At 38.2% G+C, this 15475-nt stretch overlaps 1 protein-coding gene across 1 annotated transcript in view; it reads left to right on the top strand.

The window, feature by feature from the left end:
• adcy1a (adenylate cyclase 1a) overlaps window positions 1–15475 on the top strand; it is a 136554-nt gene that overhangs the window by 23822 nt on the left and 97257 nt on the right. The window contains exons 3-4 of the mRNA XM_057840746.1: window positions 2284–2402; window positions 9955–10066. Of these exons, the coding sequence (XP_057696729.1) occupies window positions 2284–2402; window positions 9955–10066 (231 nt within the window). The remainder of the gene's footprint in view (window positions 1–2283; window positions 2403–9954; window positions 10067–15475) is intronic.

The following is a 15475-nucleotide window of genomic DNA, read 5'->3' on the forward strand; positions in this document are numbered from 1 at the left end:
AATTACAAGTCTTTCTATCCATGGATCCTGTTCACAGAAAGAATGTTAATAAAGTTAATGCCATCTTGTGGCTTTATTGTTATAATAAACAAATATAGTACTTATGTACAGTATGTAGAATGTATATATCCGTCTTATCTTTCCATTCCAACAATAATTTACAGAAAAATATGGCATATTTTAGAGATGGTTGGAATTGCGATTAATTACGCTTAATTAAATTTTAAGCTGTGATTAACTCGATTAAAAGTTTTAATCGATTGACAGCCCTAGTTAAATGTACACCTTATGCCTAATATATACATAACACAATAAAACAGAATTGTTGTGGAACTCAAAATGTTGACTGGACAGTTATGGACTATGCACATTAAATCATTAGTAACATCAAATATTACACAATACACCAAAGTATATCAGTAGCCGTATCCTTAAGTCTTTCTGATAGTTTTCCCCTGACCTTCTTACTGCAACAATATAATGAAATCCTGAAATTATGGCTTTTAGTTTTGGCCACCCCAAGATTTTAAGTGGCCCCATCTGGTCACCCCTATGAAAAATTTCTGGAGGCGCCACTGTACGACAGTACTTTTAGAAACCCTGGGAACTACCAGTAGACCTGCATTCTGAGAGCGGAGTTTTCTGTTGGGGCGGTATGGAACCAGAGCATCGGTGAGATAAGATTGCCCCAACCCATGAATGGTCTTAAATGTAAGCGGTTCGCTAGCGTTAGCCTGTGGCCTGGCTACCAGTAGAAAGCACACTCTCCTGAAATCGTGAGAACCAGGGAGGAAAGCGGGTGAAAGCCCGTTCAGAGGTCTACTTAATATGGGGGTGAAAGTTTGGCGTAGCTACCTTAAGCCCGACTCCATCACGTTTGCTTATAGCAATAGCTGCTAGCATTTGCCTCCTGAGCTTCTGTTTAAGTTCCTGATAACCATGTGACTTCATAGGTAAGCACACTGACTGCTTGCTTAAAGGGGAATGAACATAGCCGAACAACACAGAATCAAAGCGGGATGAAAAGGCTATATTTTCTTGTTTTATTGAATTACCGAATTTACCGACATGGTCAAAATTACGTCGGTTATAGTGAAGAACTTTGGTGACGGTAAATTTTTGGTATACCGCCTGGCTCTAGTGTCATATCGTAACTATTATGGTCTAATGGCAGTCTTATGACACCACTATCAGATAAAATCTTACTAAATACCAGAGGTAGCAATTAATAAAAAAGCTGGAAGAGTAACAGAAAAAGTAATTAGCACAGAACATACATTTTGATTGTTTTTTCCATCTGTCGTGCTGCAATGCATGCTAGGAGGGACGTTGGACAACGATAGTGTAGACAGCAGGTGGCAGCAGAGGTTGACTGTCTCCACAAAAGGGGCAGTGATGGCCTAATGAAGCTTCTTGAAGCAATGAAGCTTTACAGCCAATTGGTTCAAAGCTTCATGGTGGTTCATTTCGTTGTATGACAGTCTTATGATGCCGCTGTCAAATAAAGTGTTACTGGTTAATATCTTATGGTGTAAATATCCCATAATACAGTGAGAACAGCTGTGGTTTATAGTCCAGTGTGGCTTATCTATGAACAAATACCATTTTCGTGTCAAATTCAGTGGGTTGCAGCTTATAGTAAGGTGCGCCTTATAGTCCGAAAATTCCGATACACACACAGGCAGTGGAGTGAACAATATAATGATCAAATCTGCCATATATTTTTTTTTTTGTATGCCTGAGTTTTGATCCAAACGTTATTTCTGATAAATTAGTGGTACTCGTATCTTATAGAGGTTCTTCACATATTAAAAAGAAACAGTTTTACACAACAGTAGAATGTAAGGACACAAAAGGACTCAACCGAAGACAAATGAGGGAATAGTAAATCTGATAAATTGCTCGAATAAATGGCTTATTTATTCATTCTATTTTATCATTATTGTTGCGGTGTTTACCAAACTTGACATGTAGATATTTACGCAGGAAAGTACAGAAACGATACCAAGTGTTGATAATGAGTCACATTAACCATAATTAATTGACCCTGACCGCACACTTAATGTTCTGTGACTATTTAATTACCCAGTACAGATGTAATATGATGTTGTAATTAGATAATTAAATACAGTATGTAAATTGTGTTTGCGATATTTGGAGAAAAGGGCAATTTGTGAAGCTGTTCACAATTTTTTTAGTAAATCTCCTTTCAACATTTTATGTAAAACAATGTTGACTTTGTGTGAACTACTTAAATGATATTTATAACCCTTCACTTCTCAGGAGCGTCTGCTTATGAGTCTGCTGCCCAGGAATGTTGCCATGGAGATGAAGGAGGACTTTCTAAAGCCCCCCGAGAGGATCTTTCATAAGATCTACATTCAACGTCATGATAATGTCAGGTATGGGGTGGTCATGACAACTGGGGACCAGGATACATAAATGAGTCTGACTGTGTTTTACTTCAAACGTTGCCTTCTGAGACATCAAGTCAAGAATAGTTTGTGGGGCAGTTAAGATGATAAAATGAAGCAAGTTTACATCGAAAATGTGCTTTCGTCTGTGTTCATCAGAGACTTCTCAGTATTAGTTGTTATTGATACCGCAGCATGTTTAAAGAAATCATCTAAAAATATATTTTTAATGCTCTACAGAATGATTATTAGTACTGGTTAGCCCATCGTGATATTTTAGCTTAAGGTTATTATACCGTCGGCACATGCCTAATGTGGGCCAGACTAGAATGAGCTAGTAACAACAACAAAAAAATACAATTAAGCAATAGTTATGAGGTAGATATCCGTGACTTATTTACAGACACCATTTTTTTCAATGTGACGTAATTTGTTTAAAAGCTAAAAATATGTGAGTGAATACATTACAAGTTTTTTTTATTTTATTTTATTAATATTAGACCTCAATTAGTGATTCTAAGCTAAAAATGACCAACATTTTGAATAATAAATATAATTACCGTATTGGCCCGAATATGAGACGTTTTTTTATGCACTGAAAAAATGAGGGTCGTCTTATATTCGCGTCCATTCACGACGCTAGATGGCGCCAGATATCATTGAAGCGATGTTCTGTCATGTCAGCTACTCTCAAGTTTAACCAGTTTGCATTATTTTATCGGAATGTTTTTCCTTATTCAGATTTGTTTCAAGACTACAGTTACAGTTAGACTTTACTTTGATGGTTAATGCATTTATTGCATTTTTTTTATTTTATCACAATATATTGGTTTATTTACATTTCAAAAACCAGAAGCCATTCATTTACGAATGTGATTGCACTTTAGTTTACATTTTTAAATGTTCAGATATTAAGATTTGAATGACGCAAAATAACATGCTTTTTCTCTCAAATATATTGTTATAATCCTTTGTTTCAGATATACTGTAATTATTTTCTGTATAAAAATTAATTTGGTGTTCAAAAAGTCTTTTCAAACTTGAGTCTTGAAAAAGAGGGAGTCATCTTATAATCAGCGCGGTCTTATATTCGGGCCAATACAGTACTTACCTTCTTTTTATGGGTGGGTTGAAACAAAAGCGGTTGCGTGACATCTGTAAGCAGGGGTCTCCAGGGTAAAACGGACAAATTAAAAAGAGTTTGGGGCCTTAATGCGCCATGAATCTGCTATGGCAATATATAGACATATTGTTCTCTCAAACACAATTGTTCTTTTGGCTTAAAATACAGCAGTTTATTTCAAAGGGGGATGCAAGAGCAGAAACAGCTTTTTCAGCCTTGTCTGTGTTTTCCGCCATATATTAGGGGTGTGACTGTACACACGAGTCATGTTTCAGTGCATGAAAAAGTTTTTTTTCTCACAGCAATTAAAAGTTAACGTTTATATACCATTACACTCTTTATACGTAGGTGAAATTTTTAAAAAATGTGAAAAAGATGACCTATGTTTTTTTGGAAGGAAAAAGTTCAATCAGTTATTAAAAACATAATTGATATCAAAGACATTACAAAATGGATCATGTAATAACGTGTAGAACATGAAAAGTAACGTGAGTTACTTTGCCGAGTAACTAATTACTCTTATGTTGAGGTAACGAAGTTACTAACGCAGAAGAGTCCAAAAGAAGAAAACTAAAATGGCTTAAAAAATGACATTCTGAGCACTTTAAATGCGCATTTTCGTGTCAACCTGGTGAAAAATTAAAGTCAAGTGCATCTTTAAGGCAAATAAGCTGAAAGAATTAGTTAGTCGACATCCTAATATCGTTATTCCTGCCAGCAATTGTTACATAATTTTTGCTGCCAGGAATACCATAACCGAGCTTATGTCCAATAATGCCTATTAATAAGTGTACCCATTATTCCATGCATGAGATTTTTTCATTGAATAGAACATCTGAGCACAGGAACCATGAACAATCCAAGCCACTCTTGCGCACACTTTATGGGTCTATATGTTTCAGCTCTATATTTGCAAAGGAGAAATGATATGCGATAATATAGGCTCTACTGTCGCTCCAAGTGTGTGGATTTCATCAGTTTATTTCAACTGTCAAGTTCAGCCTGGAATGAAGTAGTAGTATAATTATGTGTTAGAGCTTGACTTGACCTTGAGCTGATTACATTCTAAAAAGAGAATACGACTGATGTGTCAGTGTTAGTGAAGGTGGGAGTGGAGGCAGAGGTAGAATGTCAACAGCACTTCTGTGAGACAATAGACAATCCATTCCAGTGTCTGTATGAGCCATATTCCTGATGTTTTATTTGATGTAATTTTACTCCTTTACCACAAAGGCCTGTAATATATATGTTTCTGCTGACCTGGAGTCAAAACAAAATTTCTGCTTAGCAACGAGTACTTGACTGGGTACTGGACTTGGTCATTACAGTGTCTTTGCCCTACACATACTCCATGTATTTCATTATGTCTGTTCTGCTTCCCTTGCTACCTCTCTGATTCCGGTCAACACAATTCTGTGCAGAGAGTAGAGAATCTGCTACAATCACGTGTGGTAGCACACCCACAAAAAAATAACAAAAACAATAAAATCTTTTTTCTTTTTTTTTTTTTTTAAATAATCACAGAGCGGCCTGACATCTCGTTGATCTGGTCCACTTTGAGGTGTTTGATTGCACTATTGTTTAGCGTTGCTTCTGCTGTGCCTCTTCCCAAGCCATACTCTTAACCCCACTATCTTCAAGCTTCCTTCTTAGCATCCATTACACAACAGTACGACCTATTGCAGGAATGTCAAATGTACAGCCCGTGGGACAGACGCGGCCCGCTAGGGGGTCCAATCCGCCTGGACAGGCACCTTATAGCTCATTTGTACTGTAAATACAAAATTGAATGCTTTTATTTTGACATTGGCGCCGTAAAACCGTAGATTTGTGATATGTGTGATCGAGTGTGCACTTGGCTCACTGTTGTGTTCGCAGTCATATTTATTCATTTGCCCCCCTTCCAGTCTGAATGGTTTGGACTACACCGTCAATGGGAGCCAATGAAGTAACAAGGAAGTAGCTCCCCAAAAAATGCCCCCCAAATCAACAGGAAGCAGCCTGGAAATGTTGGAAAAATAAAAAGGAAATTATCCAAAATTTACAGGAAGTGACCTGCAAGTATCTTAAAATTTATGGAAGTGATGCAAAATTAACTCATTGCCTGCCACTGGCAACTGACCACTTACTTATACTGGAAGGAATGGCTGTGAATGCTCATCTTCCAGTGCCATTGAGATATTTGGCCAAAAGTAAACTAGTCTGAACCACATTAGGCATGTGCCAGTATAAGATTCTGACGATATGCTAACCTTAAGCCAGTGCTTCTCAATTATTTTCTGTTACGCCCCCCCCAAGGAAGACGTAAATGTTTTGGGCCCCCCCAAACTCTGCCGCCACTGTAAATAGTATCATTTGTCTATAATATTACTATTATAAGTACGCCTCTGCCTCACACTGTATCCTTTTTTTTCTATTAGAGAAAATAACAGAGATCAACTTATAAAAGTATAACTTTTTTTAACATTGTTGTGTTTGTAACAGAAAAGACTTAACGCGCATCAATTTGCCTGAATTAAAAAAAAAAAAAAAAAAAAAAGTCACATCCAAACTGTAAAAATACAATCAAGGTATATTTTTCACCATTTGATACTGAAAAATAAAATCAGTAAATAATAACAAATTCAAATTGATTAGAAACATTAACTCATGAGGACAATATGCCAAAAAATTTGACCGAAAAAACAAAACTGAATAGAAGAAGAAGAAAAAAAAAAAGTGTCTTTGGACAGAAGGACAGTTTTTATTTTCCCTGCTCCCAGTATCACCTCCAGTTTGCAATGATGTGGGGTTATTTTGCATTGAGCATGCTAACAGTGCTCACTGGATTACTGATATCACACTGACAAAGCGTAACAATTGTTGCCAATATTCAGCACGTTTTCGCTGAAAAACAACCTTGACAAAAAGTAAAAGTATAACTTTTTTAACATTGTTGTGTTTGTAACAGAAAAGACTTAACGCGCATCAATTTGCCTGAATTAAAAAAAAAAAAAAAAAAAAGTCACATCCAAACTGTAAAAATACAATCAAGGTATATTTTTCACCATTTGATACTGAAAAATAAAATCAGTAAATAATAACAAATTCAAATTGATTAGAAACATTAACTCATGAGGACAATATGCCAAAAAATTTGACCGAAAAAACAAAACTGAATAGAAGAAGAAGAAAAAAAAAAAGTGTCTTTGGACAGAAGGACAGTTTTTATTTTCCCTGCTCCCAGTATCACCTCCAGTTTGCAATGATGTGGGGTTATTTTGCATTGAGCATGCTAACAGTGCTCACTGGATTACTGATATCACACTGACAAAGCGTAACAATTGTTGCCAATATTCAGCACGTTTTCGCTGAAAAACAACCAAGCGGCTTATCAATGAGATTGGGGTCTAATATCTTTAAGTGGCGTCTTAACTGATCTGGCTTCCGACTGTCCGCTATAATCATTTTTAGACACAGTAAACAGTAGTCTTTCCTCGTCTACCACTGTATTAAATGTCGAAGCCAAAAGGCAAACGGCCCGAAAAAAGCGCATTCTCGGCGGCCGAGGGAGAACCGTAGGTGAGGGCGGTCGTCGTGACGATCCCAAGCCGAAAATGGCATTTCTCGGGCGGACACGTGAGAACCGGAGAAGACAGTGGGTCGCTGCGTGAGTCCGGCTGGAAAACGGCTCTCCTTCTCTTCATGATTCTCTTCCGTGAATCCGTGTGCTCTTGGTTACTTCAAAAATACTGCGCGCACTTTGAAAATGAGAGCGCCACTGCCACCCAATGAGTGGATGTGCAAGTACACTTTATTCTAGTACGGCAAAAAAAAAAAAAAAAAAATTCCCCGAGGTCACATGCGCCAGTACTTCTCAAATAGTGGGGCGCGCCCCACTATTTGAGAAGTACTGCCTTAAGCCAAAATATCACGGTTTCACGGTATTGCTATTACGGCTCTAAAATGTGTTACTTTGAGAAAACCTTTTCCATTGAACAGGGTTTTTATTTTTCAAAACATATTAGCAAATTGGAACAGAAGTATAATAAGTTGAATTTAAAAAATGACTGAAATATTCTAATTAAAATAGATGCAGTCCTTTAGGTGGCCTAAACCCACAGCCACAGCTCAACATTATCACCATCAGAACAAAAATCATTGAATTACTTTCCATAAAAAGCACGTGTGTATGACTGGTATCATGTTTACATTAAACACAGACTCTCTTCCTCAACACAGACAGTTGACAGAGGGAAAAAAACACTACATATTTTACAACCGCTAGACACACTAAACACGCTACCTTACCAGCGATTTTGTTTTCTTCAATGGGGAAAAAAGTCCAGGAGTTTCACCTCTTCCAGCCATTGTGTAGCACAGTTGACTCACTGACACTAAGCAACAACCGGTGGCGGAGGGGTTGAGCCTTGCAGCTGCAAGCGACGGATTCCTCCCTGCATTTTTGGGACATAAAAAACATAGCTAATACCTTAGGGACAGTATGACGGAATTTTTTTGCGGTTTTGAAATCGTGACGTTTTCATCTCACGGTATACCTTGAAACCGGTAATCGGCACATGTCCCACATGCCCACATTAGATCTAATTGCCATAAATTTGGCCAGCGAACCAAAATAAGTTTGACACCCCTGGCCTAGAGTACAATGGCACTATGTCTATTTCTTTGCTTATTTTGTCTCTATTGGCTTTGAATACATCAGGTTCCCAAACAACTATCAATGTGCAGCCAAAATATACATAAAACTGAGTCCACATTCATGGAGTACCTTGTTCATGCAGGATACAAAAGACCAAAGTTAAAAACCAATGTTTTTTAATGTAACCAATTTTTCACTACACAGACTATCAAAGTATCAAATAATTAAATTTTGCATGTAATTTTTGATATTACCATGTTGCAAAACGAAAAAAAAAAAAAAATCTATGTTTTCACACGAGTCCTTCTACCCTGTGAGGCTCAGTGACCTATTGTCTGTCATTAAAGGGATCCAGAGATGGAAAGACTTGTAGGCATTGAAAGATAAACGTTATTGTGAGTTAAAATCGTTTGATATTGAAACCCCTCTTGATGTTTTCGTTTTTATACGATTTGTAAAAGTAGTTTAACTAGTAGGTCGCCATTGTTGTTGACGTCTCAGGGCGGTCACGTCACATGGTCACACTGCCGGGCTTCCAGAGTATGACTCTGGCAACATAAACATGTCATCTGTTCAACCCTTTCAATTTGAACCCAAGAGGAAAATTAATGAGCATGACAGCACTGTTGATTTTTCACAAAACGAGCAGCAAGAGCAAATTGAACAGGAAAGACAGGATGAGACGAGACCAGAGTAGGAAAAATAACCTGGTGATCTGCCAAAATGTGCTACACCGGCGTAGTGTTCTACGGGAGCCGAATTTGACACCCAAAGTACAACCGTGCACCTTCATCTTGTTTTGTTCAGATTCATACAGAAAAAACCTACTAAAGATGCCTTAAGAAAATACTTACACGTAGTAATATCAAATAAAGGTGGTTTAAATATGCTACGTGACTAATGTGGTCAACATTTCAACAATCCGCTTTAAAGTTACCACAAGAAAACGCAATGCTTAACAGTATGAGAGGGAAACACATGAAAAAGTATTTTGAGGCAATGAGAAGGTGATAAAAGACTCAATAAAAACACAAAAGTAAGTACTCGCCGCTTTTAACCGATGAGCGGATGTGTTGGATGTCTCGCCGCGTAGAAGGAATTGCAGTAACCCGGTAATATTCGTCGAGTGACAGTGACAATCTACGTCATCAACCCGAGCGTTTCTTACGCGCTTAAAACACGGCGTTCTCCGTAGGTCAAAACCTGTAATAAATATTATAGATTTTTAAATCAATAGCAATATTTGATGTCTTTCTAGAACATATTTTAGTAAAAGAGAACAATTTTGATCAAAAGTCTTGAAGTCTGAGGTTGCCCTTAAAATATGCAACAAGCAACGTACAAAACAAAACTAAACTAAAATTTCGTTCAGCATAAAACAAGTAGCACAAATATCCCACATCGTCAAAAAATGATCAAGAGGAGCTACTGTTATACCTATTAGAACAGTCTGCAATCACAGGCCTTGAGCCCGATAAAATGTCTTGTTTTGTTGCCATCTGGCTTGTCTCTGAAGAAATGAAATTGGGGCTAAGCAGCTTTCATCACCTATCTCAGGCTCATCAGGTTGCAAGCATCATTTTGGTAAAACCTGTAATTCATTTAATATTGCTGAGCGATGAGATACAATCACTTGTTGCTACACTCTGAAAGTCAAAATCTATACAGCAGAAATTTCAGTCCTCTCTTTGGTATGTTTAGAATGTAGAGCGTAACTTAATAATAAATTAGATTTTTATCAGACGTCTTAACCTCTCTTTTCCTCTCTGTCTTGACAGCATATTATTCGCAGATATTGTGGGTTTCACCAGTCTGGCATCCCAGTGTACTGCGCAGGAATTGGTCAAATTGCTCAATGAGCTCTTTGGAAAGTTTGATGAACTTGCTACAGTGAGTACATGGCTTTTTCCCCCCAGTAATAAATTCAATAATACAGTAATAATATGATAAATGACGACATGTACATGCATTATTTAAGAATTATTGTGGATTTCTTATTTCACACTAAATCAGTAAGGACAGTACTATGTTTCCAATTATGTGGATATGTTTTAGTTGAATGTATTTTTTGTAATAGCCAAAACAAAAACAAAAAAACGTACAAGGACCATAAGTACATAGTTGAATGAATTTTATGTGAGAAAACACATTGAGCGTCTAATATTGACGCAATCAACTAGCTGTGATGGGGTAAAATGGAAATGGGAAGCAATCATCTGTCATCTGTCATCCATTGACCTGAAAACAGTCTTCACTGGTAGATCTGAATGCCTTTTATTTTTGGAAACGTTTTGCTGTGCTCCAAGGGAGTTAGAAATATTCCCTTTTTGTCCATATTGTGAGGCATTTATAAAATGCAGCCGGACAGAAAGAATTTAAGGACACAGGGTGTTTTTGTTTCTTGTTCCTATCTTTTTGTTGTGATTGCCCACTTATTGTATTTCAACTGCTGTATGTGTGTGTAGGTATCTGCGTGTGTGCAGTGGCTGGTTTGTCCAGCATGAGGTTAGAGCGCTTCTCAATAGCTAGAGTAAGTTACTCAGTTTGCCTATGATGTGACTTAAACCAATGATTAACACGTCTCATCATGAACTACGGTAATTTTCAGACTACAAGGTTTATTTATTATTTATTTATTTGGGTTAATAGGTAACACTTTGACAGCGGTGTCATAACACAGTCATAAGACCGTCATAATTATGACATGACACTATCATGCGCCTCAATGACTGCATATGTAATTAAGTGTCAGCCGGCAAATTATGTCACTAACACCATTTACGTCCAGTTTGGATCTTTTATAACCATTTAACAGTGAGATAATTTGGTGGATAACACGAAATGATGTTATAACCACTCATAAATGCTCATGACTGTGTAATGTCATAATTATGATTGTCTAATGGCAGTCTTATGGCGCCACTGCCAAATAAACTGTTACCAAATACCATAACTAGCAATTAATGAAACAACTGGAACAGTAACTGAAGAAATATTTGGCACAGAACATTAATTTTGATTATTATTTACATCTGTAACGCTGCAGTGCATGCTAGGAGGCATGTTGGACATCAACAGTGGTCACAGCTGGTGGCAGCAGAGGTTGACGGTGTCCCCCAAGGGAGCAGTGTTGGCCAAATGAAGTTCCTTGAAGCAATGAACCACCATGTAGCTTTGCAGCCAATTGGTTCAAAGCTTCATGGTGGTTTGCAGCCAGTTGGCTCAAAGCTTCATGGTGGTTCATTTGGTCTTATGACAGTCGTATGATGCCACTGTCAAATAAAGTCTTACTGGTTAATATCTTTTGCTGTAAATATCCTATAATACAGTGAGGACAGCTGCGGCTTATAGTCCAGTGCGGCTCATCTATGAACAAATGCCATTTTCGTGCCAAATTTGGTGGGTAGCGGCTTATAGTCAGGTGCGCCTTATAGTGTAAAAATTAGACTAAGTACTAAGCCTGAACGATATATCGTTTAAACATCACCATCGCGATGTGTGCGTGCGCGATAGTCCCATCGCAAGGACGTGCGATAGTTTTCATTTTTTTTAATCGACATATGCCCTGCTTTCTGCTCTGCGCAGAGCCTCACACCCTCCCTCTCCCAGCTCTTTGAACCTCACATTCACTGCAGCACTTCCTTATTAAAGTTAATGATGCTGGCATCTTTGATCTTGCCAAAGAAGCGGACATCACAGCGCAGCAGGTGTCAATCATCGTTTAACTTGTTAAACAGTTTCTGCAAGGAAGCCGCTTTGGAATGAATGTGTTTGTGTGTGTGTGTGGAGGCGTTTGAGACATATAAATTAAATGCCAGAAGTGATCATGAGGAGTTTGTCATTTCTACATGTCCACCAAGAGTCATAGCTGAGGTAGATAAACAGAAGTATTTAATAAAGCCAAGCATTTTTCTACTACAGTACTTTATTGTTGTTCAAAAATGATTTGGTTGGACAGTTATGTTTAAAACTGTTCATAATTATTACATTTGAAGTGCTTAAAACCATTTATTAATATATACAGTGGGAAGAACAAGTATTTGATACACTCACAATGGGAAAACCCATTGGCAGTGTATCAAATACTTGTTCTCCCCACTGTATATACATAATGTATATATTTTTTAATATCATACTTTGGGGAAAAAGTGAGAAAAAAACATGCCTTATATGTATCTCTTTCCAATGCTAAATCTGAATAAATACATTGAGCACACACACACAAAAATAAAAATTTGGGGGATGGGGTGCGCAACTTCGCGGTTTTTCACTTATCCCGGTGGGTTCTGGTCCCCATTAACCACGAAAAACGAGGGATCACTGTACACTGGTCATTGTAAGTCATCCAAAGTCTTTCCAAACAGCTATCTATTCAAGTCATCTCGTGAAAATTTCTTTAAAAAAAAGTATATATATATATTTTTTTAATATCGCAATATAATATCGCAAACCCCCCAAAAATTGCAGCAATAGTTTTTTTCAATATCGTTCAGGCCTAGTAAGTACCCTTGTAAATTAACCTTGGTTTCCGGAGCACAGCAGAGAGGGAAACAGATGTGCATTGAAGTGTGTGAGCTGGAAGCACCTGAAGCTCTATGACTTGAAGCCATGCAGTGCCTTGTTAGGCTGCTGGGAGACCCATGAGTTGGCCCCCCTACCCTAGTAGAAGTACAGGTAGGTAGAGGAGTGCCATCAGGATGGCCTACAGACGAAGAGAGGAGGCAAAGGACCAGGCAGAATGCAGACCCTCAATGAGCTCCTCTTATTGAGGGGCAGGGCATTGCCCATGTCATCACAGTATTGGTGTTGACACTTCACATTTATTCATTCATTCCTCTTTTGGGTTGACCTTCACAAGGGTTCCGGGTTGCTGGAGCATATACAAGATAGCTACTGTATGGGCACTAGTCGGGATACACTCTGAATCGATTGCTAGCTGATCGCAGGGTACAAGAAAACAAAAAAGCAGTCTCACACACACACTCATGCCCAGTGTTCAATCAGCTTACCATGCATGTTTTTGGAATGTGAGAAAATGACAAAATAGATTTACAGTAATTGGTATACATCAAGGAACATAGACAAGAAAATTGAGAAATATATTACAATATTTTAATAAAGAAGTGTCTTCACCTTATACCGTATTGGCCCAAATATACGACGGTGTTTTTTGCATTGAAATAAGACTGAAATAGTGGGGGTCGTCTTATATTCGTGGTCTAGACGTTATACCCATTCACGACGCTAGATGGCGCCAGATATCAATGAAGCGATGTTCTGTCATGACAGATCTCAGCTAATCTCAAGTTTAACCAGTTTGCATTATTTTATTGCAATGTTTTTCCTTATTCAGATTTGTTTCAAGACTACAGTTACAGTTAGACTTCACTTTGATGGTTAATGCAGTTATTGCAATTTTGTTGTTTTATTACAATACATTGGTTTATTTACATTTCTAAAATCAGAAGCCATTCATTTACGAATGTGATTGCACTTTAGTTTACATACAGTGGGGAGAACAAGTATTTGATACACTGCCGATTTTGCTGGTTTTCCCACTTGCAAGCCATGTAGAGGTTTGTAATTTGTATCATAAGTTCTCTTCAACTGTGAGGGACGGAATCTAATACAAAAATCCAGAAAATCACATTGTATAATTTTTAAATAATAAATTTGTATTTAACTGCATGAAATAAGTATTTGATACATTACCAACAAGTAAATATTTCAGCTCTTAGTTCTTTTTTAAGAACCCCTCCTGTTCTCCACTCATTACCGGAAGTAACTGCACCTGTTTGAACTTGTTAACTGTATAAAAGACACCTGTTCACATGCTCAAACAAACAAACTCCAACCTCTCCACAATGGCCAAGACCAAAGAGCTGTGTAAGGACATCAGGGATAAAATAATAGACCTGCACAAGGCTGGGATGGGCTACAGGAAAATAAGCAAGCAGCTTGGTGAAAAGGTAACAACTGTTGGAGTGATTATTAGAAAATGAAAGAAGTTCAACTTGATGGTCAATCTGCCTCGTTCTGGGGCTCCATGCAAGATCTCACCTCGTGGGGCATCACTGATCATGAGGAAGGGGAGGGATCAGGCCAGAACCACACGGCAGGACCTGGTCAATGACCTGAAGAGAGCAGGAACCACAGTCTCGAAGAAAACCATCGGAAACACATTACGCCGTCATGGATTAAACTCCTACAGCGCACGCAAGGTCCCGCTGCTAAAGCCAGTGCATGTCCAGACACGTCTGAAGTTTGCCACTGACCATCTGGATGATCCAGAGGAGCAATGGGAGAAGGTCATGTGGTTGGATAAGACCAAAATTGAACTTTTTGGTCTAAACTCGGCTCGTCGTGTTTGGAGGAAAAAGAAGGATGAGTACAACCCCAAGAACACCATCCCAACCATGAAACATGGAGGAGGAAACATCATTTTTTGGGGCTGCTTCTCTGCCAAGGGTACAGGACGACTGCACCGTATTGAGGGGATGATGGATGGAGCTATGTATCGCCAGATCTGGGCTGACAACCTCCTTCCTTCAGTGAGAACCCTAAAGATGGGTGGTGGCTGGGTCTTCCAGCATGACAACGACCCAAAGCACACAGCCAAGGTAACTAAAGAGTGGCTCCGTAAGAAGCATCTTCAGGTCCTGGAGTGGCCTAGCCAGTCACCAGATCTGAACCCGAAAGAAAATCTTTGGAGGGAGCTGAAAGTCAGTGTTGCCCGGCAGCAGCCCCGAAACCTGAAGGCTCTGGAGAAGATCTGCATGGAGGAGTGGGCCAAAATCCCTGCTGCAGTGTGTGCAAACCTTGTCAAGGACTACAGGAAACGTTTGGTATCTGTACTAGCAAACAAAGGTTTCTGTACCAAATATTAAGTTCGATTTTTGTGATTTATCAAATACCTATTTCATGCAATTAAATGCAAATTTATTATTTAAAAATCATACGACGTGATTTTCTGGTTTTTTTTGTATTAGATTCCGTCCCTCACAGTTGAAGAGAACTTATAATACAAATTACAGACCTTTACATGCTTTGCAAGTGGGAAAACCAGCAAAATCGGCAGTGTATCAAATACTTGTTCTCCCCACTGTATTTAAATGTTCAGATATTAAGATTTGAATGAGGCAAAATAACATGCTTTTTTTCTCAAATATTTGGTTCTAATCATTTGTTTCAGATGTACAGTAATTATTTTCTGTACAAAAATTTGGTGTTCAAAAAGTCTTTTTGAAACTTGAGTCTTGAAAAAGAGGGGGTCGTCTTGTAATCAGGGCCGTCTTATAT

The sequence above is a fragment of the Corythoichthys intestinalis genome, chromosome 7 (assembly GCF_030265065.1).
Source record: "Corythoichthys intestinalis isolate RoL2023-P3 chromosome 7, ASM3026506v1, whole genome shotgun sequence".
Lineage (NCBI taxonomy): Eukaryota > Metazoa > Chordata > Actinopteri > Syngnathiformes > Syngnathidae > Corythoichthys > Corythoichthys intestinalis.